Source organism: Apteryx mantelli, chromosome 8 (genome assembly GCF_036417845.1).
Source record: "Apteryx mantelli isolate bAptMan1 chromosome 8, bAptMan1.hap1, whole genome shotgun sequence".
Lineage (NCBI taxonomy): Eukaryota > Metazoa > Chordata > Aves > Apterygiformes > Apterygidae > Apteryx > Apteryx mantelli.
In genome coordinates, this window is record NC_089985.1 from 36006024 (window position 1) to 36029169 (window position 23146).

The following is a 23146-nucleotide window of genomic DNA, read 5'->3' on the forward strand; positions in this document are numbered from 1 at the left end:
CCTCAAGAACTGCAGAAACTCCTCAGTGTTCACCTCAATTAGATGATCTAATTTCCCATGGGGTTTTTTTTGTTTCTTTTTTGGTTACATTAAGCTGAAATGCAGCAGGTGTGTTCTGAGAATTTAAATGTCAGGGGTTTGGGGAAAAATCTATGGCAAAGGCATTTATATTATCTCCAAATGAGACCAAGCAAGACAGAGGCCAACTCTTGAGTTGGCAATATCCCCAGGCACTCAAATGAGTTTATACTGGCATGGGAGGTGGCTCAGGGCTGATGTTCATATCTGAGTTCTGCTCGTTTTACATACGGGATGAGAAGAGGGATTTCCAGCAGGTACCTTGTGATGCTTATTGATCATTTAAGAGAATTTTATTTTAAGTTGACTGGCTTTGAGCTATGGCCAGTGTGTTGGTGTTAGTGTGATCTGTAAACAGCCCACGTACAATCTTTGCCAGTTGTGTGGGAACATTTAAAAAGCAAATTATGCACTTGCTTACTCTAAAATACAGTCCTGAATCTTAGAGGTGTGCGTGTGTGGGGAGAGAGATTAAATATGAGCATTTATTAAGGTTGACAAAACTGTTGTCCAGTTTAGAAAATCACTGGGTGATTTGCCCTTGCTTAGCCAAGCCTCTGCCGTGCATTAAAGTCACCATAACTCCGAGCAGCAGTCTGCCTGATTTAGATTAATTGCCTCTCTGGATGATAGAGCTGCGATACCCGGCTCTTGTATCAGGCATTGCTTTGACAAAAGCCCCACTAAATCACTCCTGTTGTTGTTGCAGTGACTGGTGCCAGCTTCTTTGTGTTCAGCGGAGCTTTAAAATCCTCTTCAGGTTACCTTGCCAAGTCCAGTATTGTAGAAGGTAAGAACTGAATCGCTTGCTTAAAATGCACTGGTTCCCTCTCACCGCTGCTTAGCTATATCGTTATTAGGGCTCTGCTGTTATGCCTTGGGCATTCGAATCAGGCTGCTGTTTCAGCATTATCTTAGTTTTTAGCCAAAAAACCTGTCTCCTTCAAAGATGGGGAACTTAACTGAGAAAATAACTAGTCCAGATGCTCTGGGACAGTGACAGAAGAAAATGAGGGTAAGGTACGAAATACCTGGCTTGTGAGCCTGGGATCAGTGCACTGTTTTGGGCTGAATGAAGAAACTGTGAGCCTAAGAAAAGTGGAACTTGTAATCCAGCGACCATGAGAGGAAGCCCTGCTCAACTTACCCCGTTTCCCAAGTAGCTCTGCATTATGCAAGATTGTGAACAAACATTGTGTATTCTGATATGTGGGCAGATGAGAACATGAAAAGTCAAGATTGTTGATCTAGTACATCTCTGATTTGGTTCACTCTTCTCTTACCAGTTGTCAGATGACACAAATAAACGACCGTGTTCACGGGATTGAAGGCCATTACTGCTTGTTAGCTCAGCTGCTTAACAGCGTGGCCTAAGCTTGCCGCAAATGTGCTGCGCGGACAGTAGTGTGTTAAGCTTGTACTTTACAGTTTGTGAGAGAGGTAGGCAAGAAGCCGATGCACACAGTCACTTATTACAGCTCCGCTGGCAGGCAGGAACCCCTGTGTCAGCTTGAGGCTTGTAGTTGTGTGAACGGGCTGAGGGCCAGTCGGGGCCTGAAAAGCAGCCACGTGAATGTAAGTAAGTCAGTAGATATAGGTGGTTAGGCTACTTTCTGGGTCTAAATTGTTGTTATAGTGCAAGACAGATGGATTCAGACCAGGAGTCTGTACATTAGGGAACTCTATCATTCCCAAATTATTTCTGCAGTAATTTAGACTGGTCCTGTCCAAATTCTGTATCTTAATTCTGCCACTGACAGGCAAGCGTTGAGGTCACAGAAACACTGTCACTGCTGGAACACTGCCTAAAGCAGGTGTCAAGCGTTTGAGACAAACTAATGTGGCCATTGCTACAGCTGAATTTACCTGGTAGATGGACTTCACATTATCCTTGTGTTTTCCCTCGTCAACTGCCGTCAGTGCTACATGTGTTAGGAATCTGAGAGTTAAGAAATGGTCTTCCTTGGCATTGCTGCATGTACCTCTTAAAATAGATTCTGAAATTTTATGTTGGAAGGATGTTTGTTTGTTTTATGGGCTGTGTTCAGTGGGGCTGTGGCGTATTTTGGCTTATGAGGATTTCTTGGTTCCCTAGATGGGGTAATGGTCCAGATAACTGCTGAGAACATGGACTCTTTGAGGCAGGCCTTGAGAGAGATGAAAGACTTCACCATCACTTGTGGCAAAGTAGATGCTGAAGATCCTCAGGAACACGTTCATATTCAGTGGGTAGACGATGATAAAAACTTCAGTAAGGGGTAAGTAGAGGAGTGGTCTCCCAGCAATGAATGGTGACTGTTTGACTGCATTTGTTAAAAAATTTAATTGATCTTTTAAGGTGCCTGAGATGGCAAATCAATAGGAATTACAAGTCTGCACCTCTATTTTGAGTGATAAGTTGCAATTAAATGTAATGAAAATGGAACCAAGATAATAGAGCTTTGGGACATCAATTTAGAATGTTGTCAATTCTATGGAAAGATTTCTTGCCATTGCCAATATCAAGTTATTGGAAACCACTAACCTGTCTTCAACTCTGAGTGCTGAATCCTGCATATTATAACTTAATTTGCATTAAGTAATGCTGGAAGTAAAATTAATTTAATACCAATAGTAAATCTGGAGCCTTCAGAGTTAAGCCAGAAGAAAGGTGTTTATGTCATTTTAAGTATTTATTGTAATAAAGCACTGTTGTGGTAGCTACCATCTTTAAGGTATCAGCATATAGAAAGGATATTTCTGTAGGTACATTCTGTTTGGGTCAGCTTTAAGTTCTGTACAAATGCTGCAGAACATGTTTTGTGCTGTATAAGTAGCGGTTCAGGTATTGCTGGACTACACTGAGGTTATAAATGAATAAAAATCAAATCTGCATGAAATATGCATCTCATATTGCAGTGTTAGGACCTTCTGAGGTCTTAGCTCTGATGCAAAGCTGTGTTGAAAATGTGCAGGAAGGTCCTTCCTGGGCCTGATTTGTGCTGACAGGGAGGGCACCTCTCAGCTGCTTGCGGGGAGGCTCAGCCCAGTGGGAGCCCGTTCCCGCAAAGCTGCTCACTATTAAGATCCAGCCCAGCAGCGTGGTCATAATTGGCCGCGATAGTCAAAATTGTTGGTTTTGGCACTCAGAGTCTTTCTTTGGAGAGTTCCCTTCTGAGGCTAACGCTTGTCCATGGCTCATTTAGCTGATGTGTAAGTTGCTGTGTAGTAATTCGAATAGCAGAGGACGCACTTATGGATGAGCCTATACAGCAAGCCAGGCCGGCTAGCTGCCCTTCGTCCATGACACAGTTTCCTTTGCAATGATGTCCTCTGTTCAGCAGAACTATCCAGGTGACCACCATGAAATGCTGTCTTCTGCTAAGTAGGAACTTACCCTTTACCTCCGCTTTTGCAGTGTTGTAAGCCCTATTGATGGCAAATCAATGGAGTCTATAACAAGCGTGAAGATATTTCATGGCTCGGAGTACAAGGCAAATGGAAAGGTCATTCGGTGGACAGAGGTAAGGAAGTCAACCTGATCGGCACGTCAGCTAAGACTTAGCATTGTGCGATTGCAGCTGCAGCACTGTCTTCACTTGACCACAGTCCAGCCCTACTTTTCCCTACACACCAATAAAAGTAGAAGATTCTTCAGGACAAACCTGTAATAGCTCTCCTACCTGGAAGGAAAGATTCACTAAGGCGTAACGCAGAATTAACAGTGCCCTATCACCGATGTGTAGCTCAAGGTGCTATCAATCAATCACATCCATCCTGTACAGCCTACCCTGCACTGGCCACCTCTTTTCCTGTGCTCTTGTTGAACCTGGGAAGAAGCAGAAAAACTCACTCCCTGTGTTACCCACAGTAACAGCTGGTTTCATTTGTATTTGTGTTAAAAACTACATGTGCAAAGATTCCTTTTTAATGGAGACCAATCTTAGTACTTATTCTAAAAATGGTATTTTGAACTACCTTTCTTTTGCTAAAATGCTGAACAATTAAAATGAAGGTGCTGCAGCATAAATCGCTCGCAGCATCTGCTCGATTAAGGAACTACTTACATAGCTGATGAGACCTGTGAATCTGCCGGCACACAAGTGCTAGCATTACAGGATTTCCTGAAATGTTTCACTTAACCTGCCCAGTGGGAACCAAGTTAATCACGTTACAGCTTGCCACTTTACTGTGCTTTTTCCAAGGTCAGTCAGGCTCAACAGAGATAAATTTACTAACCAACAACAGTAGTATGAAAATAATAGGGATTTTTTTTTTGAGACTGGGATGGCTTCTACTAAAAAACATGAATTTTTCTGAAATAAACACCTGTTTCAAAAGCAGGTTTTTATTAAAAACTGTGCAGTACATAGTGAATTTCCATAATGAGGATTTTGACCAGAACTGAAAGGTTGTTGAGAACACTGCTCTTTAAATATCTATCTATCTTTTTGAAGGGTGTGTGTGGGGTTTTTTGTTTTGTTTTTTTTTTAAGTTAGGTGGTTTATCTTCAGGTTTTTTTTTCCCCAACTTCCCTGAGACGCTCTTCTTTGAGTCTGTTTGTCAAAAGTTTAAACATAATTTCAATAATTAATTAAGCTTATTTTCTATAAAATCCAAGGGTTATAGCTTGTACTGACTTTTTTCCCCCAGGTGTTTTTCCTGGAAAATGATGAACAACATAACCGTCTGAGCGACCCAGCTGATCATAGCAGACTGACTGAAAATGTGGCAAAGGCTTTCTGTTTAGCTCTCTGTCCTCACCTTAAATTGCTAAAAGAAGACGGAATGACTAAGCTAGGGCTGCGTGTTACACTTGACTCAGATCAAGTAAGTAAGTCTTGAATAGTTCCAGTTTAATTGGGTGGGTGTTTTTTTCCCCTTGTTTGTTCCTCAAGAAGGAAGTATGACACTTCAGCTGTTCCAGTGGTTGAAGAACTACCACTACCAAATGTTAACCTAGTGGCACTAACTGTTGTTTGTTGTTTTGGGACATCTGTTGCAATCTGAAAGCTGTGCATAGTGCGAATTAACACTGGTGCTCGACCCCCACTTGCCCCTCGCAGCACCTGCTCTGTAGTCAGAGAGCTGTGACCAACGCTGTGACTTTCAGGCCTGGGGCGTGCTCAGGAAATCCCCCCTAAGCTAGCCTTTCCGCCCCACATTAAACATGAGCATAGTAAATGTGTTCTTGGGTTTAGCATAAAAACACTGTGAACAAGCAGTCTGTTCTTAAAAGATCGCCTTGCACAGGTGGCAGAGCGACAGGAAGGTCCCCCCAAGAACGCTCCGCAGCAAAGCTGCAAGCAGAGCTAAGGCTCTCTGGGCAGGAGAGCAGGCCTTGCCTCAGAGCAGAAGTGCTTGTAGTATCTACCTGCATTTCAGTGCTGTACAACTTAGTCTGATCACGCAGGGTGTGGTGGTTCCCGCTCATCTGAGAGTGCTGCTTTGACAAAGCACTGGAAAAAACTGGCTGCTTTTGTCTAGGCAGCTGCCGGGAACATACAGAAGAAACAAAAGCAACTGGAGAAGCTGCTTTAGTGCCTGCTCTATCCTGTTCTAGTGCCTGCCGTCCCCGAGAGGCAGGCAGAGACCATGGCACCCCGCCAGCCCCTCTTCCTCCTGCACAGCAAAGTCACTTCCCTTACTGCCTGCTGAACCGCAGCCTTGTGTCCTGTTCGCCTTAAAACCCACTCTTACTTTGTATTTTTTAGGTTGGTTATCAAGCTGGGAGTAATGGACAGCCACTGCCCTCTCAATACATGAATGACCTGGACAGTGCCTTAGTTCCAGTGATTCATGGAGGGGCTTGTCAGTTGAGTGAGGGGCCAGTCATAATGGAGCTCATCTTTTATATTCTGGAAAACATCTCATAAGAGGACTTCATTTTCTGTTCAGACCTGTTCCAGCAGCAGTTGTATCTGAATCATTTGCACTTTAAAACTGGAAAATTAAGCTTTTGTTAACACTATTAATGGGAAGGGGGGGAGGGAGGGAGGGGGGAGGGACAGTTGTTCCATAATTCTAAATCTTCTATGCATTGTCAACGAACAGAGGATCAGGGCAGCTTCTATACTACAACATGGCTATGCTATCCTTGCAGCTAATACACTTCTGTTACTGTTTAGAAAAATGCTCATGTTTAAAGACTTACAGTCATGTACTCTAAATGCTCAAACGGGTGCAAAGATCACTGGGGCGCAAATAAAAAATGAAACTCCAATCTTGTACTGTTTGTAGATGGACACATAAGAAACAACAATCAAGACCTCCATTCTGACCTCATCATAACGCCGTTTGTGGTTATTCTGTAGACATTAAAAAGTAACGTTTACATTATTTTGACCAGATTATTGGTTGAAATACCTCTGGGGTATCCCTAGAGAGAGGTGTGGAAAGATTACCTAGCCATAACTACATTTGTATATGAGAACCTTGTCAAAAGGAGGAGAAGGGCAGGCATCTCTCTGAAAGCGATATTATGTAAACTGCAAGTTGTGTGTGTGTAATAGGCTAGTTTACTTTTTTTTCCTCTATTTACTATAAAAACTTGTCACCTCAGCAGATTTCTATAATCTCCTAGAACAACTCTGCTATTCTATACTTTGTTTACAAATCTGTATGAATTTCAGATACCTGTCACAAGCAGAGGAAATATTAGCCCTAAAGTGCAGTTATATCTCATTCCTCTTCCCCAGTAGATCCTGCTTTTTAAAGAAAAGTAACACCCAGGGCAGCTTTATTGTCCTCCTTGCTGTATGCTGTAGTGTAACGCTAGTGTCATGTAATACAAGACAGCTTGCACTTCATATTAGCAGCACCATGTAAAAGCTTACCTGTGATAAAAGTATAGAGTGGCTGTTTTTGCATGTTCTGCTGAAAAAGGCTTTCTGGTCAGCGCTGAAAACTTGCACTTGGCCCAGTGCTCCTGGTCTCACCTAAGAGGGCATTTGTGAAGGAAGCAGCTGCTCGCGTCTGCCACAACAGTATGAAGCTGGAATTGAGAATCAGCCAGAGGAAATGTGGTTCCACATTCTCATTAAATTAAGTTGTCTCCATGGAAAGCTGCTAACCAGGGGAAGGAGCTGAAAGCAGAAGGGGTTTGGTTCGTTTAGTCTTAACCATGCAAAGCAGCTGCTTATGTCCCTCTCGGGAAGAGGGCAAAGTTTTTCCCCTCCTGCCTCCACTGTGGCCATTTCAGAAACAGGAAAGCAGTTTGGAAATGGAGGGGCTAATTTATGGTTAAAGCAGTATCTCAGACCTTGCATTGTCCCTACTTTGCAATCAGTCCTGTTGGGTGCACTGGGACTTGTTTTGTTTCTACTGTGTATGAAGAACACAGGAGCCATATCAAATACAAGGAGAATTGCAAGGCTACTGTGGCACTGATATTATGGGGTTTTTTTTTTAAACAAGCAAGTATATACAGCAGTAGCTGGGCAAAGGAAAAGGTAACTGTACAAGTAGCAATGTATTTTACATAAAAACAGCACAGTATACGTACAGAGTGCATTTGTGAATAAGTGGCTACTGCTAAAAAAAAAAACAAAAACAAAAAAAACACAAATCCAATACAGCAAATGACAGCTGTCATCACACAACACTTGGAGAGAAGGGCCACAGAACTGGGGTCCAACCCCAGAAATAAAAATTGGCCAACAAGAGGGAGCACAGTAGTTAACACTTTCCTTTTAAGTGTACATCAAGGTAAAACCTTACCTCTGGCATTTGGGAAAAGGTGGCTTAGTGTTTCATGCTGGATAAACCTTAAGCTACTCCACGCAATCATTAGCCTTCCTATATATTTGTGCAGTGGAACAGGGCTAAGGTTACTTTTAAACTCCCTTCTGCACACTCTTTTTGCACACACTTTGGGACAAAGTGCAGCACCGTGTGGTGTAGGCAAGATTCAGTATCTGGAAGAGCATTCCATAAACTAAGCAAAGGCTTCTTTCTAGAGACTGCACTCTAGCTTTGCCACAGCAGCGGCTTTCCAGTTACGTTATTTGCATTGTTATGCTTAATAATGCAGTAAAAGAGGTTAAAGATCTTAATCTTCTCTTCCTTTGCCCCAAAAGTCATTTAGGTTTGGATTATGTTTGTGCAAAACACTATCAACTGGTGACTGACATGTTTGCTTCAACCATAGCCTTTTAAATGACCTTAATTACCATGTTGTTAAGAAATGAGTACTTGTTTTAGAAAAAAAATTGTACTTTTAAAATTCAGTTAGTTAACACTGCAAAAAACTGCATATTATATTTTTATTTTCAACATGTAGTTTTGTATATTAAATTTATTGAAATTAAAACCTAAATACTGTATTGTCTTCATCCGCTCAGGAAGACAGAGGCAGCACTGCCTTACTTGTCTGGACTCCTCTTCTGTCTGCAAACCTGCCCTAACTGAACAGCTGCTGCAGCAGCACTCTGCCTCCCCAGTGCAAGCACATCCTCTCCTTCGAGCTCAGGCATTTCTGTTAGTTCACAGAGATTTAAAAACACAAAACATATTTGGTACCTTTTTTTTGTACGCTGCTAATCAAATACATTCCTGAAAACAGTCATCATCCAGTTTTCTACATGATAAAGAGTGGCTATTTTCCCCATCACCTGGTAGAACTGTAAAAGCCTGTTTTTGTAGAAATACAATGAACATTTGGGAAGCAGCAGTGCAGTGTAACCTGTTTAAAGAAAAGGCGGGTGGGGGGTGATGTGGAAAGATGAAGGCACAGTACCCGGGCTGCACTGGAAAAAGCAGTGTAGCAAGCATGGCAAACAACTGGTAGCCAGAACAAAAAGGTAGATCTGTAAACCCAAACTGCTAAGAAGTCTTGCATTCTCATCTTAAAGGCAATATCCCACTTAACTTCTTGCTGCAATAGCATGCATAGAGCAGGGGACACTCGCTGCTGCTAGATTCGTGTTTGAGAACCGAGTTCTCTCTCCTCTGTTCCAAGAAACCGATAGGAAAAAACAAACAGGCCTTGGTAAGAGGGAACAGAAAAAGCGGTAGCAGATTGTGTTCACGGTACCATGTTGGGTGCTCGTACACTTAACGGAATGAATTTGAGTAAAGGTCTTACCTGTGACTTGACTGAAAAGCTTTTGCTCTGCCTCGGGGAATTTTTAAGGGGCTAAACCTTTCGCACATCACTATGCATAGTTAATGTAACATTCATCCTGGTGCTACATTAGTAGTCCCACATTAAGGCAGTTCTGTCTATTTTGTGTAGACTAGTAACATTCCCCTGCAGTAGCAAATTTCCAGAGCCTTACATTTGCCTTAAAAAGTTATTAATAAGCACTATGGCTGTTACCAAAATAGACATTAGGTTCAGTAGTGCATTCATTTAACATCTTTGGTGCTTGCAGCTAGCAGCATCTTTCTGCGTACAATGTTCATCCCACATCTTTTAACGTTCCTGGGGGGAGCGGGGAGGGGAGGAGAGACAAAAAAAAAGAGAGAAATGACTGGATGCAATACTTAATAAGTGTTCACAATCCAAGGTCACGTTATATGTAAAATGCTGACATTAATTTCCTGGATGGTCATCTAGAAAGTCAGTGGAGCAGAATTATTAAGCTCTAGTGACTGGAAATGCTTAGATGCCCAGTCAGTGCATGAGGCCAAGTTATCACCTCAGATGTGGCCATAAAGCAGCATAACATGTCCCTCAGCCAAACCGCGAGGCTCACTGACACCCCTGACCGTGAGGAAGGATCACTAGACAGCCCTTTCTGTGCTTCAAACTCAGACTCAGGCATTGAAACCAGACCTCTCACTCTGTAAAACCTTATGCAATTTGGAAGTTAAAATACGGCAAATAGGTAATGTCCTGGTGAAGCTAATAAATATCAGCTTAACTGCAGTTTATAAAAGCAAAGCAAAACAATATGCTAAGGAAGAGGGAGCATTAACCGAGTATTAACGCAGCGGCCACCAGGCACAGCTCCTTAGATAGCCTGTATTCAGTTGTACAGTTTTTCCGTGCTCAAAAGTCTCAAGTATCCAGAGAAAAGGGGATTTCCTATAGTTTCCTTTTCAGATGAAGCCAAGCAGAATTTCATGAGACAGACAAACGCATGTCTCCAGCTTCTGGCAGAGGAAGAAGAGTCCTTGCTATCTATGAAAGGTCTTTTGCAAACAGTAGGTAGCAGGGACATACCCTCCCTTCTAAAAAAGGCTTGTCAATCTTATTTTCTAAATATTATCTTAAATAAAGGTGATGCTACAAGCTCTCCCTATATTTCAAGGGATTGTGAAATAGCATCTTTGATATAGAAATTAATCAGAGATTCTGTAACCTCATTTCTTAAATTAAGTCAACTCACCACTAGAAATATAAAGATGAATGGTACTAAAGCCTGAACTACATAATTAGGTCAATGTCAATACAAGACATCATTTCCTGCAGAGTTTATCTGTAGCCCTATCAAGTTCTGGCCAGACCATCTTTAGAAGCAGTATTCATACCTCCGATATGAACTAATGTTCAAGGACCAGCCAGTTTTCTGTAATTGTCTGAAGATCTTGACCACTGAGGGGCTCCCTGAGTCTCACTTTTACCTCCAGTTTCCCTCCAGTGGGCTTTCTGCCATCAAAAATCTGAAAGAGCCACAAGAAAGAAGAGCAGTTAGCACACACACACACGATAATGTCAAACTGCAGTGCCTTAGGCAACCACTGACTTTATTCTTGTGTGACTAAAGGATGACAGAGATCACGTGCTGGTGGCTGCCGCTCTGGGAGGCGCAGCAGATTCAGCTACCGCGAGCAGGTCCTCCGCGCAGGCGGCACAAGGCAGCTCTACCAGGGGCCGCGTTGGCTCTGCCTACCCGCTCCAAGCGTCACAGACGTGAACAGTGGTTCCCTGAGCGAGTCTGTGATGCAGCCTGAGGGCTTTCCGATGACTCCGCTTAGTGATCTTATGGCAGCTCTCTATCCACTCTGACAGTCTTTGCTTAACCCTTTAATCTGTCGGCAGCTGACACACATACTTTGGGGGATCATCTGAATTTCTGGTCCTGACAAAACTGTATCGATACACAGAATCTGCAGACAACCTCGCTTATAGGTGTGAAGTTTAAGAGAGGAAAACAGGTAAGTTAATACCCTGATTAAGGTGGAACTTGGAGACCATTTTAGAAAGGGATTAAGCAGTGTTCTACACTAAACTGTACCTGCAAACAATATGGAAGATCAGCCACTAGGCTTCAATCTCCCTCTTACAAGGGTAATAGCAACAAGGAATGGGATCATTATGGAAAGACACAACAGCATCCCCAGGGATGCAAAAGACAAATCAGGGCTCCAAATATTAGTTGTGAGTCCCGCTCCAAGAGCCTTGTTTCTCTTGTGTGGAAAGAATTTGACCAGTTATTTAAGAAAGTTTAGAACTGAAATGTAAATGCCAAAGCCCTAGACACGGAGGTGGGGGAGACACCCACTGTGCTCAGAGAAGCCTCTCTGCTTGAGCAGACAATCCAGAAAAATTGAGACTGAAACGTGGTGAGGAGAAACTATATTTAGAGTAACATGAGGATAAAAATCCAGTTCCCTTTGCCAGGTGACTGTTTTTCTGCTGTTGATAAGATCTGAGAGATCTCCAGCATCCACCCCACCCCTCCTGCAAGATACAGCACTAACAAGCTGGGTACAGAGCAGAGTCCCCAACAAGTTCCCAGTACCAAAACTGTCACAGCCAAGACAGGGTGACCAGAGTCATGACAACGTTCTCTCATGTTACCAAGAAAGGGATTCGCAGAATCAGAGGGACCAAGTACACCAGCCTGTTAGTGCGAAGAAGCAGAGTACCTCCAGTCAAGGCCTTAGATGCCGTCCAGGTTGGCAGGCTGAGATCAGGTGCTTCTCATCGATATGGAAGATAAACAAGCTCGTGGGACAGGCCCAATCCTTGAAGGTGATGTAGGATATGGGTCCAGATTTCCCGCCTGCAAAGCAAACAAGATCCTCCACCTGCGTGTTTAAAGACTGCAGGATGAACACCCCTGGCAGGGGGATTCAGTTTTCTGTGCATCGCTCAAGAGGATCTTGCTCCACACCACCAGTTTGAGAGTATAACATGGTATACGTGGTTTTCACATTAATTGAACACAACAGCCTGAGACAGCTGACAAGGGACCCTCGCCAAGTGTCCTTTCTTCTGAGAGCTGTTACTTCTGAGCAGAGCAAATGCCTTGGACAGTCAGTATATTACAGCAAGTGTTCAAAGCCAGTGTCAGCTCTAGGAAAGGTGACTCCAAAGGGATCAGCTGGTCCTTCTACTTTGTGCACAATACAGAGAGGATGCTTAGAACAAGACTCAGAGAGGCTGAAAGAACAGGGATTGGGTGCTGTAAGAATAAGAGGGCTTGATTCAGCAGCCAAAACCTTTGAAAATGATTCTGAAGACCACTTTATACAGAATGCAAAGCCTTTGCCTTGGCCTGTGCTGGAGCCATGAGCTTGCCAGAAACCGTGAAGAGCTAAAAAGACTTTACTGACACAGTCAGAAGCATGCATCTTAATCTCATCGCTTTGGAGTAGACTGGAGAGAACCTCTCCAGGAATCCCTTAAAGAGGTTTAAAAAAAATAATTAAAAAAACTTCCAAAAGCAAACTTGGCTGGTGCAGCTGTAAACAGTCCTGTTCTGGGCCAGCCCCAGTACTTTCTTAAAAAGGGAGGAAGTGCTGCTACTTCCATTCCCACCATCCCTCTCTATGGAGTTTAAAAGACCTGGAAGCTGACCTTACTCCAACCAGTAGAGGCACCAGCTGACACAGGAAATGAGGGCATGTGAAGAGGCAGCTGGCAGGAGCCATCGGTCACAAAAGTAGCATGTATCAAAAACCACCCTTGCAGATTCCATTCGCAAAAATTTGAAATGGTAGAAAGATGATATTCCAAATCGAAAGAAGAAAACCAAACAATGAGAAAAGCTACAGTATTGACCAAAATCATTTAGATAAAAATATTTAAAGGGATGATCGCCTAGTCTCCCTCCTTCTCTCTTAGGAAGAGGCTCACAACCAGTGAATTCTGCATCAAGCCTTCAGTGCCTGCTAAAACAGTTATTTTGGAAAATGCCTATCGACATTAAGACTAAAACTGAGAAAATATCACAACTTCTCTCACAAATTTGCTTAAAGCTTATTTATTCACTGTTCAGAAGTGAATAACTTTATCCCCTTAAAAGTCTCACAATAGGCTATACAATTAAGAACATTCTTTAGCAAACTGATCCAGTACAAAACTATTATCTCTATATACACACATTCAAGTGAGATGAACATTCACTATCCCTTCGTGTTCAAATACTACCTCCCAGTAGAACACACCTCACCCAGAAAACGTACCTCGATGATCTCTCTAACTTCACATTCTGATTCCAGCTTGTCCAGTTTCAAGTGTGCTGTCCCCACCTGCTTGTCACTTCTGAAAAAGGACCTGTTTGAAAGAAGTCTTCCTTAGTGGAAAGGGCAAGGTTTTTAGAACATTAAAGAGAAAGAAAGTTAAAAGGTCATTGCTATTTGTACCATCATCGTATCCATGAAGTCTGGTTAAGACATGCTACCAGAACTCCAAAACCTGGATGAAAGAGGCAAAGCCTTGGTGAACTGAACTAGACTACAAGGACAAGGCACTGAGGTACTCATTTTCTAATCATCCTCTTACAACCAAAATAAAGATGAGGAGAGTAGTAAAGAAAAACAGTCCGAGTCCTAGACTAGCACCAGGAACAGCAGCAGCTTTCGTCCCTGCACTGAAGAGCCTTAGTGTGACAAGGAAGGAGAGGAGTAGCCTGATACCCAGGACAGACAGCGACCTTTTACAAAGGATGTTTAGTAGAACTGGCTGAAAAGTTTCCCAGTGAAGTTGTGTGTATCATCAAAACAAACAATTCACAAGCACATGCTGGTTTTGACAAACTTCTTATTAAGAGAAAGTCAAACAAATTATTCTGTTTCATTTTGATATATCAAAACACAGAATTTCAACAAGAAGGAACATTTCATTCCAGCTATTGTTTTGATTCACCCTTATACTAATAATTTTGATACTAAAGAACTATAATTTCTATTTTGCTGAAATTAAATACAGAACATTTTTATTTGGAAAGAAAAGAAACCAACTTTGGAGTTTTCTCCTCTATAGTCACTTCTGTTTAACAGTTTTATCAGCAAGACATCCCTCTTTACCTTAACAACCAGAGGCAGGTAAGAGCCGTGATCCTTATTCAGCTAAACTCCTTCACAAGGTAACAACAAAGACTAAAACACACTAATTCCATGGAAGTTAACAAGTGTTCAGCTCAAAGTGTTGGATACCTTTACCTGAATCCAAGCACCTCCTCCAAAGGGAGAGTGATTTAAACAATTAAAACTAGAGAGTCTGGAGGTAACAAAACCTGCGAAGGGAAGGTCAGGCAGCCTCACCTGTTACTTTCTACATGGGAAATTTGCCAACTGAATTCTGGTTTCCTTTTTTATGCCATTCCATTTGGGATTTAGAAAGAAGAAAACCCCAAATCATCCACCTTCTTCATATTACCATTAAGAGACTGGAGTGACCTGGGGAACATGCGAACCTGAGGAAAGCTAACTTGAAGAACTGTATTTTAATAGAACATAAGCCTCAATGCATGTAGCAAGGGCTTCTGGAAGTCCACACCACATTCATCATGTGGCCGGCTAAAAACAGAGTAAGAAGCTATCAAGCAAGACCTGACATCTGCACTGAAAACTGGAAAGATGATTTTATGGATGCCTGTGACCATGTAATCTGTGGCAAGAGTAACCAATATATTAATACACATTCAATGAAAACACAATCTTTCTGAAATGCTTGTCTCGTATCTGATGATTCAGTAATATTTAAGAAATCCTACAAGAGCCCTGATTTTATCCAGTTTTGTCTTGATGCACTTCATTCATCGGAGCCTTGGTGATGGATGTTACTGAAAGTCTTTTAGTATGTTTGAAGAGTATTCACCAACTTCTAGATAACTTCAGCACCACCAGTACCTCCTTTCTTCATTTCCAGACTTATTCTAGATGTAGGTCCTGCTGCAAGATACCGTTCAATTACAGGATCTTGAGAGGAAATAACAAGTATATCCAAAAGAGGTCTGAGAATTACCAGCAGGGGAGATCGCACCAGAAATGGCTTTGTGGTTTGCCTGTGTGTCTTCATTATTAACAGAATGAGAAAAATTAATGGATACCTTTCTGAGATAAGGTATGAAAAGTTTATGCCACTTCAGTTTGGCACTCCCATGAAAGAATCCTGTGCAGATAGCAAGGGACCCAGAAGACTCTCCAGGGAAAGCAAACTTGCATCTTCCAACTTCTTGATGGATGCATCTGCTGCTTTAAAACATGATACTGGTATCAGTGCCTACAATTTCCAAGTGAACATCGGTGGGTTTGATTGTCTAAAATCTCCAGCTGGAAAAGGAATACATTTCTTCCTACTTATCCACAGGCTCAGTGATTGCTTATATTCTTATATTGCATATATTCTCCAGATAGTTCATATAAACCACAATATAAGGAATCTGAAACTCGGATTTTAACCTCACTTTCTGCCTTGTATGTTCAGAATAGCGTCAGGGCCTTGACTCATACAGCATCTAAGCTTCTACAGATTAAGGAAAATGATCTGGTACTGTCAGCCAAGGCTGCAGCAAGCTCACAGTAGGTAGCTCAGCCACTTCTACATGGGGTAGAGATGGCCAGGCCATTCCTCCGAAAGCACTGGAATGTACAGTGAGTCACTCTTTGGCAACATATCTGCTCCAAAACCTTGCTGCATTAAGGACTTGAAGGATCCCAGCTCAGTTGTTCCAATTGCTTCCCATTTGTCAATTTGTCCATCTCAGCACAAACAGCTGTAGCAAAGAAAAACAATGCAGCAAGCCCAACAAGGGCTGATAGCGCTGCCTCCAAACATGCTGCCTGTGAATTCCCCTGTCAGGAAACCTCCCAGAGACGAGCCTGCGTTATCCATTAACAAGACTACAGCAGGCTCACATAATCATTTAGAGAAGTGTAGACTTGGCTAGTTTACACGCTACCGTGCTTCCTTTACTTCATGAGCACCTTAACCGGAGGAAGAAGGATTACAGAATTCTACTGCAGCGGGTTGGACACTTTCTTCTTTTGTTCATAAACCTTTAAATGAAGCAGCAGTTCTTCTAGCTGCATTTCTTTTTCATCTAATCCAAGAACAAACAAGGACTGGTCCATCCCGAATTCACAGTGAAGAATGTGAGCTTGCCTTAGGCTACGGTTTTAGAAACATCACTGGTGAAATCTCCTTTTATCTTTAGAAGATTTTAGGAGAGTTTTAATGAAAGAATACTTTTGGAAAAGTACATTGATGGATTTTTACTTAAAAGTATTTTTTAAAGGCAACAAAAGCTTAATATATAGAAGTTACAATATGTTGTGTGCTCTTTCTCTACGAGCTGGAGCAAGTCTCCTCTGCTCACTGAGAGAAATGAATTCTTGGGAGATGGGTAAAGAGCTATCAGAGACTCCAGAACTACTTTCAGAAGTGCTTGCGGATGTTGTATTATCCATTCCATAGTCTTGAAGAAAGACAGGAAGCAGACAGTTTTTAGAAGCAAGCCTCGGTCACTTAATCCTCTCTTTTCTCCTCTGTTACAGGGCAGCAGCTAAGTAGGGCAAAACAAGCAACTGAAACGGGCAAAAAACATGAAAACAGTAGAAATACCCCTGTGAAGGGGTTACAGCTGGGCCTTTCTGGTACCTCAGCTATCACATACCACGTCAGGAAACACGTTCTGCAATTCTGTTACCTGCTTTGCATAATCATTGCCCGTATGCTGACTGGCAGCCTCTATTTTGTCCCGAGAAGACTGCCAGGGGAAGGTGATCGATTGGCTTTCTTCCCTTCCTCCTTCCCTGTTGCTGTGTGTCCAGGGCCACACACCTTCATCCAGAAACAAGCATAGACTTAACTTGTGAGATTCCTGTTCTAAGAACAAACAAATCTCAGGGCCAGAAGAGACAAATATTGTGTTAGGACTTTTTTGCTAATCTTCAGAAAGGCTTCAAAGGACAATCTGGAGTTGGCATACAATTCATGACTCACTGGAAAATGTGTCCCCAATGGGTGAACTTAAGCCTGAGCTCAGAGCTTTAAAATATGTGCAGTTCCAGCCGGTAAGGACATCGTAACAACAGGACATGCCTCATACATGCAATGGTACACAAAGGATGGAGAAAAAGGTTTTAAACAAATGTAAACACTATTAACAGGTTAATGAAAAACAGGCAGGGTCTCTAACAGTGAAACCCTTGAACAACGGAGCAGCAGAGCAGTCAGGATTAATAAAGAAAGAGGAAGAAAATTAGCTGTTTTTTCAATGGAGATACAAATGCAAGCTTTGGAGTAAAAACAATGGGGCTTTAACTTGTAAGTTAAAACATCTACAACTTGAAAACCATCTCAGAGAAACTATGGATCATTTCTGCATGTCCCAGTAACAGAAACGATGACTAGCACAAAGAGCAATCAAGACAGAAACAGGTTATCTAACACCTCATCCCAGTCAGGGGTCACAATTAACTGTGGGATTAATAAATCTAGGCCACTCAAATTCTGAATAAATCAGTAATGAGCCCAGATGCAGGATGATTTCCCTGAACATTACAAATGGTTAACATCCATCTCATCCGTCTGTCTCTGGGATGAAGGGAGTCTCTCCCTCACTCCTCTCAACAGTCTAACAGTTTGCTAGCAATGCTTGGTAAATATTGTAAAATCCTCAGAATGAAGATGAGTACAAAAATGTAACACTAATTCTGCCATCATCTGTCATCTGCTTTACTGCTGTTCATGCTGTGCCGCCACTTATATTTCATTATTCTACAACACTATCCCGTGTAACATTTAAATCTTCTGGTCCAGAAGATTACAAACAGATTGGATAAGAATAAAAACATTCTGAAGCAGAATCATTACTTTGTTAGCCTCATCAATTCCTCTTAATGCATTAATCTGCAACCAATCTTCCAGTTATGAGTCAACTTCACTGAACTTCTGCTTTTTTTTCCCTGTAGGGAAAATGTGGAGCCCAGGCACATTTTGAAATGAATTCCCAGACATGAGAACTAGACAGCTCTTTATTCATCTATTAAAGACAGATCATATGCTTGTCCTCCATAAATTTCAGCTACAACACACACTTTTCAACTGTTACTAGAGAAGCATGGGGGAAAAAAACCCAACAAATTGTAGACTTACCCTTTATGAAATATTTCAAATTTAATTCCTTTGGTCTGAATCACTCGTCGGAAACCTCTATGATTTCGGTTGATGTTCAGCTTGAACAACTGATTATATTCTACAGTCAAGATATAGAAAAACGAAAGCAAGCTGTGAAAGTCAAGCTAAGCACAGCACTCTATTACATGCATGCACTTAGACCTCTGTCTATCTCAGTTTGGCCCATTTAAGAAAGACATTTGACACCCGTATGGTCCCTTCTCAGGAGGTTAAGTTATTTCAGTCATTAGTAAGTTAAACAACAGTATCCCTGTGCAAGAGTTCATCTCTGTCATCTCCACTTCACAGGGGCAGAAACTAAATTGCAGAAAAAACAAGTCATCCTGAGGAGGTGACAGCAAGTTACTGGAGAGCCAAAAGCGGATAATCTAGGTCTTTTGGCATTTTACTTTAAACAGAGTGTCTGTGGCTAAGAAAAAGGCACAGAACAAGAAGTAATAAGGAAGAAGCACAGGGAGGTTGGAATGACCAGGAAGGGGTGTTCTGATAACACAGCTAAGCAACAGTCTGAGCGTGACTGGTCACTCAATCAGTTCACTAAGTGATGACACAGTAACTGCTACCAATATTGGGATGTGGGAGAAGAAACACCGCAACGGCCAGACTTCACCCGCTAACAAATCCTTTCATAACAAAGAAAAATAGGCAGGAAGGGAAAGTCCTCTAGACCGAGTCACAGTATGAGACTAGCCTGTACTAGTGCTTCCTTAAGGTGCAATGTTTTTCCCTCTGTCCCAGAAAAGTACTAACCTGGAGAATTGGTATTTTTAATTACAGCTGTTTTGCTCTTCTGAGCTTGCTCCTTTTAGAAGAGAGAGACAGACACACACACACATTACATAAAGTCATGGCAGATATTGTTTCAGTATATGGAGTACTAACCATTTTTATTATCAGTCCTTTTTTATACCTATACAAGAAACATGAGGTTTAGGGGGTTATCTGGATGATAAGAAGAGTTGTGGTACATTCAAGATTAAAATATTTGGATTTCATTGCAGTAACAAGTATAACACTAGATAAAGAATAAGCCAAAACATTAAATTAAATACAAGTGCCACAGATAAGCTACATGGTCACACTCAATTCAATCCAATCATCATAAAGCTACTGCCTGCTGCTGTTAAACTACATGATAAACTATGCATGTTCCATGACAGTAATTCCGTTCCTTCTGCATTCGTTGCAATAATAAGCTTGTGGTGCTACACAAGGAATTCATCACAAATTGTTCAGGGAATTGTCCTACTATTATTTTGCCTGACAATCAATCTGCCACCAAAATGAATTAACTTTTAACCCAAAGCAGAGTATGAACTAAATCTCTGGGGACTGAACAAGGACAACGTGACCTAATTATTGCAGCTAATTTGCAAAACTGATTTTAGCTATGGAGGAGAAAGGTGGTGTGTTTGACTGTTGGCTAAGCAGTAGAGATCTGGCTTTTTTTAAACAAAGAAAAATAGATTAAAAGCATGCTGATTCTTACTTATTCCCCCGAAAACTACTCATACAGACCAGTTCTGTTTTCAGCCACCCTTAGGGGTTGACTCCTCCCATTGCAGTCTCATACAACTCAAATCAAAGCACAAACTGGATCTGTCCCTCAGCAATTTCCCACAGGTAATTGAACTTATCTCAGTGGAATTGCTGCAAAATTTATTAGGAGGTAAAATCTAGGCTCTGCACTGTCACAGAGTAAATATTAAGCCCATAAGAGCAGAGATTTTTTGTCCTATGGGGAGAACAGGAGAAGCCCCAGCACTTCTGCTGATGGTCAGACTAGATGGTCTTCTTCAGAAGCCTTTCTAGCTCCAGCTTCCATATTTTTTAGATCAGGAACTACTTTCAGGGTGAGGGGAACAGGATGAGAGTGGGTAGTTTCAAGGAAAGGAACAATTACCTACAACATCGCTATGAAAAGAGGAAAGCCCAATATACAACTGAAAAAAAATGACCCTTAGAAAAGTTCAGTATATGTTTAACACAGAAGCACACTGAAGAATAAAACAGTTTGCATTTAGTATAAAACAAACATATTAATTAGTAAGGTCAAGAAACTTGCATGACCTAAGTCCTTTCTTCAGATATGGACGCATATTTCCTAATTACGTCAACAGGAGTTACGTGCATTTATCTGAGGACAAAGATTAGCCTTTTCGATCTACTGCTATAATTAAAGGCATCCCAAAGTACTGCCTTTAAGCTTATTTTCTTTAACAAATGGGACCTGGAGGGAAATCACATCTCAGGTACTCCCCCTCCCCCGGTGAACTTGCATGCCCTCATGTTGATTGAAGTTACTGGTGAGTTTGCACCTCCGAAAGAACTGAACTTTTACAAATCTTACAAATCTTGCAAGCACTGGAGACCATCCGATCGGTGTCCCCAGGAGGCAAAGGTGGGCACAGCTCAGCCACTGGGAATGCTCTTTGACAGGAAGCTCATCAGCCAGCCAGAGCACACGCAAGTCTGAAGCAGACACCACACTGCAAAGTGCAGGTGCAGGGAACACCGAGGGAAAGGTGTAGCAGAGCTCAAATCTGTAGGAAACTGAGATTCAGCAGTTCTATTTCTCGTAGAACAGAGAGAAAACCAGCCAGCACGCCTAGAAGTGTTTTCCCTTTCTAGAAGAAAGCCTGCATTCCTTCCCTGAAGCCCTCGCAAGCTAATACAGTAGTAAGGGTCATAGACCGAGGAACAGAAGAGCCAAGACACACACTCACCACATTCGGGTAATGAAATTCAAACTTCACAAATGCATCCAAATCGCTCGGTGTCACACCTGAATGAGACAACAACCAGGCAATCCAAACAGCTAATACAGATGTTTTCACTACATTTGGAATACTGGGCAGGATTTTTCCAGAGCACCTAAATGATTTTCAGCAGGGTTCATTACCTGCCACACAACTTCTACATAAACATCTACTGTGTTAATGCTCTTATTAGTCCTGGGACAATAGAGCACAGGTGGTTTATAAGTCCGCAGAAACAAGGGACTGAAAACAGTAACGTCGGCAGAAGTAACTCCTGCCTCCTGAAGGGTCAGTACATATCACGGTGGTGCGGATTTACAGAAGGCATTCATAATAAAATGAGACCCACACGGAACTTGAACTAAGACCCAGCTAGGAGCAAACCCTCGACAATCTAAAGTTCTTCCTTCTGTCCAGGTTTTTGTGAATTTGAGCCTGAAACCTGGTAGATTTTGTTTTAATGTGTGTTGGTCACAAAAGTTTTGACTCCTCACATGCTCTTCAAGGCACAAAATCTTATTCCCCACTAGTTTCCATATCTATTTGGAGAACAAGTCACAAGCCCTTGCGAATACATACCTGGTGGAGCCGGTAGGTTTATCCCCCTGACAATAAGAAGGTGCATTTCTGTGCTGTTGAGCTCAGAAAATATCCTGTGAAAACATAAAGACACAAGAAAGCGCATTCATCTCAGTAACCCAATACCTCCTGATCCACTCCCAGACCAGAATGCAATTGTTATTTGTCAAACCTTTATGAAATACGAAAGGAATTAAAAGTCACAGAGAACAGCTTACTTCTACACAGATCATTCAGGAATTACAGAAGAGCAAGGAAAGAGTGTGAGCAGAAATAAAAACATTTATGAGGCATAGTGAAAAATGCCAAGAACAAAGCCCAAAGACACGAGGACTGAGTGAGGAAGACAGAGGAAAGAAGAGTGGCTGAAGCGGCAAAGTGTGAGAGAAGAAGATAGAGACAGAAGATGAATGTGGAGGTATTTTGAAAATAAAAGAACCCAAAACTTAAGTTAAAGAACAACTTCTTAATATTTAAATGGTTGGGAGTGTCCTCTCAGGAATGCTGAGCCTAATCCTACATCCCATCCGAGTTTGCTGAAGCCATAAATCCCCTAAACAAGGGCTAGAAACCAGAAAGTCATTCCAGTCTGCCTGAAAGGTCCCTTAGTTTTTCCACACCTTATCATTTTGAAGGTTCTTTCCTCAAAGTGATGGCTTGGAGGATCCATTCCTTGCGCTCGTGCAAGCTGTAGGATGTCCATGTCCTTTTTACAACCTTGTGCCAGTTTTTCAAACCTATGAAACAGCAGTAGAAAAAAAATATACACACAAACTGGAACATCAAAATAGTGTTCTCTAGATACAGGCCACAGACTAACCCTCAGACTAGAGGTAACAAGCAGCTCAGAGATACAGGCCTCACAATGACTAACTTCTTCATGTAATGAGAACCTTCACCATCCTGCTCACCCTCATCATCTTTAGGGGATCAGGCAGACTCAAACCTAAACTGACCGCACAACGGGATGACTGAAGGCAGGCAGCAGGTCTTACCGACTCGTTTCTGTCACATTTCCCAGATGCATGAACTGCTTGGAATACTGCAAGCACCTCTGTCAACAGAAACAAAACAGATAAACACAAAGGCACTTAATGATCATTACACACAGATTCATGATTGACAGAGTTTTGAGACTGATGACAACCTTATTTAAGGAAAGCCAAGAATTCAGAGTTTGCCTAAGTCACCAAAAACATCCACCCCCGTCCTTTAAAACCAAAGCTGAGCAGAGCATTTGTTTGAGCTGCTCTGTCCTGATACTTTTTAATCATCAATTTCTAGAGATGTTCTTCACCCAATGCTAGTCTTAATCATTTGGGTACTATTTTCAAACTTGAGTTTTCAAGTCCAGCCCAAAATTGGCCCAAATTTGATAGTGCTAAGCCTTCAAGTACACCCTCTCACTTCAAACAAAAAGACATCCAGCTCT

At 41.9% G+C, this 23146-nt stretch overlaps 2 protein-coding genes across 9 annotated transcripts in view; one reads left to right on the plus strand and one right to left on the minus strand.

Annotated features, from left to right (window-relative positions):
* Window positions 1-16822, plus strand: part of ZFYVE9 (zinc finger FYVE-type containing 9) — a 71129-nt gene extending 54307 nt beyond the window's left edge. For 2 of the 3 annotated variants that reach the window (XM_067301248.1, XM_013950609.2), the window contains exons 15-19: window positions 788-868; window positions 2174-2336; window positions 3476-3581; window positions 4711-4887; window positions 5772-6280. In XM_067301248.1, the coding sequence (XP_067157349.1) occupies window positions 788-868; window positions 2174-2336; window positions 3476-3581; window positions 4711-4887; window positions 5772-5933 (689 nt within the window). In that variant the 3' untranslated portion in view covers window positions 5934-6280. Of the gene's footprint in view, window positions 1-787; window positions 869-2173; window positions 2337-3475; window positions 3582-4710; window positions 4888-5771; window positions 6281-16731 lie in introns of those variants that run through there. The other variant, XM_067301249.1, reaches the window with a different exon arrangement.
* Window positions 3603-23146, minus strand: part of CC2D1B (coiled-coil and C2 domain containing 1B) — a 42869-nt gene continuing 23325 nt past the window's right edge. For 3 of the 6 annotated variants that reach the window (XM_067301250.1, XM_067301253.1, XM_067301255.1), the window contains 9 exons: window positions 22710-22768; window positions 22335-22451; window positions 21715-21788; window positions 21103-21161; window positions 19127-19178; window positions 18335-18434; window positions 13417-13507; window positions 10534-10665; window positions 8308-9481 (listed from right to left, as the gene is read on the minus strand). In XM_067301250.1, coding sequence (XP_067157351.1) covers window positions 10546-10665; window positions 13417-13507; window positions 18335-18434; window positions 19127-19178; window positions 21103-21161; window positions 21715-21788; window positions 22335-22451; window positions 22710-22768 — 672 coding nt within the window. In that variant the 3' untranslated portion in view covers window positions 8308-9481; window positions 10534-10545. Of the gene's footprint in view, window positions 3684-8307; window positions 9482-10533; window positions 10666-13416; window positions 13508-16877; window positions 17018-18334; window positions 18435-19126; window positions 19179-19206; window positions 20920-21102; window positions 21162-21714; window positions 21789-22334; window positions 22452-22709; window positions 22769-23146 lie in introns of those variants that run through there. The other 3 variants (XR_010884930.1, XM_067301252.1, XM_067301254.1) reach the window with 3 other exon arrangements.